General features: G+C 64.1%; 1 protein-coding gene across 1 annotated transcript; it reads left to right on the forward strand.

Annotated features, from left to right (window-relative positions):
* The first annotated feature begins 2,585 nt into the window (after positions 1 to 2,585).
* LBX1 (ladybird homeobox 1) lies at positions 2,586 to 4,089 on the forward strand. Its single transcript, XM_037804759.1, has 2 exons — positions 2,586 to 2,910; positions 3,569 to 4,089. The coding sequence occupies exons 1-2, from the start codon at positions 2,586 to 2,588 to the stop codon at positions 4,087 to 4,089; spliced, it is 846 nt and encodes a 281-aa protein (XP_037660687.1).
* Positions 4,090 to 4,689: the final 600 nt, after the last annotated feature.

The raw sequence follows: 4,689 nt of genomic DNA on the forward strand, positions 1-4,689 counted from the left end.
TGGGGCTCCCAGGGCAGGGTGGAGGCCTCAGAGACAGGCCTGCCCTGCAGAGGGGCTTGTGGCTCTCAGGGAACTAAGAGTCCCCATCCTTACTATCCCTGCCTCTGAGCACCTGATGCCACCCACCCCCCACCCCCTAAGTGCAGGGGAAAGATGAAGAGGGGTAGGGAGCTCTTCCCAACACTTTCAAGCAGGTCTGAATCCTGAACGCACATGGTTTCGTTTACTCCAGGAGCCAGGAGCCATGATTCCAAACAAATAACTAAACACAGAGATAAAGAAAACAATCCCTGGTGCACAGAAGCCCCTATGCTGAAGGCATTGAGGAAGAGAACCTGCTGCCCCCTGTCCCGCAGCCCAGCTTGGCTCCCCTTACTGCCCTCAGTAAGGATGGGGAGCACAATACCCCAAAGGTTCTCTTCCTTCCATCCCAATCTCGGGGCTGGCCCCACAGCCCTCCCAGCTGGCAGCAATCCTCTCTTCTCGGGTGGAAGCGGGCTGCCCCAGCCTCTCCCCTCTCACGGGTTTATAAACAAAGCCAGGCAAAGGGCTGGGGCTGGCCCGACTGGGGCTCCGGAGCTGGGTACCCTGAGCGACTTTTCCTCTTTTGGCTCCAGCCCCCTTCTCCTCCTCTCCTTTCTCCAAGGCCGGAAATGAAAAATTAGATGAAAAGCCAGCAGCCCCACGTGAATACACAGAACCTGGGAAGCGAGAGAAGGGAGCCTGGGGGCACAGTCCCCCTGGGATGCCTCAGAGGAATGAAAGACACAGGTAGGTGTTCAGACATGCAGAAAATACCCACAGGTCCGGTCCACATACGTTTACACGAATATACACACGAGGAACCACACCACCCACAAATACACATATTCAAAAACATAAACACCCTCAAATACCGACGCATACAAAATGCAAGCCTGATACACACAAGTCACGCGGCCTGACTTGAACCTGGGCCTCCCTTCATGTTCCTGAGAGCTCTGCCCCAGGCGCGACCGACCCCTCCGGGCCCCCTGCCCCGCATCCGCAACAGCTGGAGGCGGCCGGGCGGTGCACTCCGGCCCGGGGCTGGGCTGGGCGGGGCCGGCAGCGGAGCCCCTGCCCGCGCCTGGCAGAGCGCAGCGGGGAGGCCCGACTCGGGCCCTGTTAGCCCCGGCACCCGGCCCGGCTGCCCGTCGGACTCCTGTCAACAGGCGGACAGTGGCCCCAGCCGGTCCGCGCAGCCGCGGCCGGAGGAAAGAGAGTGCGCTCTTGCGGGAGGAGGTAGGCGGCCGCGTCGGACTCAGGCCGCGAGAAGAGGCGCTCCGAGGCGCCAGCAACTTCCCCCTCCGGCTCCGGGCGTGGGGAAGGCTGAGTGCTCCGACTGGCCCCCTCCCCCAGCTCTTGGAGTCCCCAGTCCCGAGTCGCCCCACCCAAGACTGCGGAGCCCGCTCAGATCTCCCGCGGGCCAGTCCGGGGACTGCAGATTTTCTCCCCAGAGGCATAGGGCCCAGGGCCCAGGGCCCGTAGAGAAGGTCCAGGGGTAGGGCGCTGGATACTTGATAGCTCAGCAAAGTCCGCACTAGGCGCCAGAGGGGGACCCCGGGCTCCTGGTCTTACCTGGCCCGCGCGGCGGCCGCGTCCCTTCCCAGTTGGGGCTCTCGCCGCCCTTCTCAGGCTTCAGATCCCGGGTCGGAGAGCCGGAGACCTCTGGGCCGGCCCTGCGACCGCAGCCAGGCCGGCGGGAGGCGGACGCGCCGAGTGCGCGGCTCACAGTTTGGGGTGGGGGCGGCGGCTTTTCAGACGCCGGAGGTTCGGGTGCAATAAAGGCGCTGCTAATATAATTTACAAATAGCTCGGGCCGAGCGCGGCGCAGCGCCCGGACTGACAGGCGCATTAGGCAGGCTAATTCCAGCCGGCTCCTCCTACCCCCGGCCCGCTAATTAATGAGCTTCCCAACTTAGAGCCGCCTGCATTGGACAGGCAGAGAGTGAAAGAGAGGGAGAGGGAGAGAAGGGGAGCGACGGGGGGAGCAGAGCAGAGAAAAGAGAGAGAGGGAGGGAGAGAGACGGAGGGAGAGAACAGGAGGAGAGAGAACAGAGAAAGAAGAAAGAGGAGAAAGGGAGAAAGGACGAGATAGAAGTGCCACTGCAGATGATTATTTCTCAATCAAGGCTAACTTGTTAGCAATAGTCAATTGCCCAGTCTCTCCGCCTCCCCTCGCAGTCCGGGATCTGCGCCCTCGCCTCGGCTCTTCCAACTCCCTCCGCCAGGACCCTGGCCAGGAGCCGCCGCGGAGCCACCTGATACCTTTAAATAGCACCGGGGCTGGCGAAACTGGAGCCCCGCGCGGCGCGCCCCGGCTCTGGCCCCGGATTGCTGGAAGCCCCGGCAGCGGCGGCGGCGGCGCTCGCGTCAGCGCCCTCCTCCCGGAGCCCCGCGCGGCTCTGCCCGCCTCAGCCGCCGCGTTAATTTGTCCCGCGCCCAACCCGCGCCCTGCCAGGCGCGGCCTCCTGTCCGCCCGCCGTCGCCCAGCGCCCGAGCTGCCCGCGGGCTGGGTCCCCACGGCCCGAGCCGCCCGGGCCGGGCCCCCAAACGAGACCGAGATGACTTCCAAGGAGGACGGCAAGGCGGCGCCGGGGGAGGAGCGGCGGCGCAGCCCGCTGGACCACCTGCCGCCGCCCGCCAACTCCAACAAGCCGCTGACGCCGTTCAGCATCGAGGACATCCTCAACAAGCCGTCTGTGCGTAGAAGTTACTCGCTGTGCGGGGCGGCGCACCTGCTGGCCGCCGCGGACAAGCACGCGCCGGGCGGCTTGCCCCTGGCGGGCCGCGCTCTGCTCTCGCAGACCTCGCCACTGTGCGCGCTGGAGGAGCTCGCCAGCAAGACCTTTAAGGGGCTGGAGGTCAGCGTCCTGCAAGCAGCCGAAGGTAGGCGCTGCCGCCCGTGTCCCTTGTGCCCCGCACCCTGTGCTGCTGCTCACCTTCTCCCGCGCCAGCCGCCAGGGCCCTCCAGCCCGAGCCGCTGCCGCTGGAACTGGGAATGGGTGGGACAGGACCCAAACCCTATTTCCTAGGGACCTCTGGGTAGGCCAGAGTCTGGGTGACCCGGGGAAGGGGTGGCAGGAACCCAGGCTCTTTCTCATTCTGCCTGCCTCCTTTCTGTTCCCGGTGACCTGGGTGCTCCAAGCCTTGCTCCCAGGGGTGGAGGCTTGAGAGCCTTTTGCTGGTTCCCTAGGGATAGGGTAGAATCGGGGTGACTGGGAAGGAGTAAAGAACCAACGTTCACACTCTAATCCTGGGGTCCTCGTCTGGCTCCCTCCAGCTCTCCGGTCTTTCAAACCAACTGTTAGGTTGGGGGCAGAGACCAAAACAATTTTCTTAGGTTCTTCCGGTAGACCAGAGACGGGAAAAGGAGGCTTTGCCTTAGCCGAGGCTTGCCCTGGTACGGGGGACGAAAACAAAGCGAAGGGAACAGCGGCAGAGCGCAGGCCACCGGGGCCTGGGTACAGTGGGGGGCTTTAGGGGTAAGAGCCTGGGTGGGGTCTCCTCTCCCCCGGCACGAGTCTATACTGTAGTTTCCTCGTAGGCCGCGACGGGATGACTATCTTTGGGCAACGGCAGACCCCCAAGAAGCGGCGGAAGTCACGCACGGCCTTCACCAACCACCAGATCTACGAGTTGGAGAAGCGCTTCCTCTACCAGAAGTACCTGTCCCCCGCAGATCGCGACCAAATCGCTCAGCAGCTGGGCCTCACCAACGCACAGGTCATCACCTGGTTCCAGAACCGGCGCGCCAAGCTCAAGCGGGACCTGGAGGAGATGAAGGCCGACGTGGAGTCCGCCAAGAAACTGGGCCCCAGTGGGCAGATGGACATCGTGGCGCTGGCGGAACTCGAGCAGAACTCGGAGGCCGCAGGCGGAGGCGGCGGCAGCTGCGGCAGGGCCAAGTCGAGGCCCGGCTCTCCCGCACTCCCCCCAGGCGCCCCGCAGGCCCCGGGCGCCGGGCCGCTGCAGCTCTCGCCTGCCTCTCCGCTCACGGACCAGCCGGCCAGCAGCCAGGACTGTTCGGAAGATGAGGAAGACGAAGAGATCGACGTGGACGACTGAGCAGCGACCGGGATCTACAGCTGCCCCGGGCCCCTAGCGCCCGCACGCCCGCAGCCTCCGGAGGGGACCGCCGAGGGGAGCTGGGATCCCCCTCTACAACTCCCACCTCCTCCCCTGTCCCCGGCCCGGACTCGGCTCCTGACAGCCTCCTCTTCCCTCTAGAAGCAATAAACCCAGGCTGGCCGGCCGGGCCGGCAGCCGCGCACGGCCTCCGCCGCCCCGAGAGCCCTCGCCGTGCAATTCTGTACGGCTTCTGTATAAATATTTAAACCTGTATAGCGGGTTCCTCCCACCGCAGCCTGATTTTTTCCTTTCTTTCTTTTATTTTTTAAAATCTCGGAGATTTCGTTGTTTTCAAAGCTCTCGGGCTGCCTGGTTTGCTGAGGGTGAGGCAGAATCGAGGACGCCAGCAGGAGCCAACCCCGCGGTCTGAAGGAGGGGGCGGCCCGGGCTGTTTTGATTTTTCTCTGCATGTGGGGAATGCACCGGCCTGCTTCCTCCTCGCCTCCCTCGGCCTACTGCAGTTGACTTCTTTTATTTCCTTCTGCGTTTCCCCCCCGGGTGGGAAGGAGGCGAGGGGGGCAGCCGAGTCCTAACTTG

Source organism: Choloepus didactylus, chromosome 15 (assembly GCF_015220235.1).
Source record: "Choloepus didactylus isolate mChoDid1 chromosome 15, mChoDid1.pri, whole genome shotgun sequence".
NCBI classification, from domain to species: Eukaryota; Metazoa; Chordata; class Mammalia; order Pilosa; family Megalonychidae; genus Choloepus; species Choloepus didactylus.

Bases quoted from the DNA above. Each gene is read 5' to 3' on its own strand.
- LBX1 (XM_037804759.1), top strand. From the start codon at position 2,586: ATGACTTCCAAGGAGGACGGCAAGGCGGCGCCGGGGGAGGAGCGGCGG. The intron at 2,911-3,568 runs GTAGGCGCTGCC...GTTTCCTCGTAG, and splicing joins CGTCCTGCAAGCAGCCGAAG to GCCGCGACGGGATGACTATC.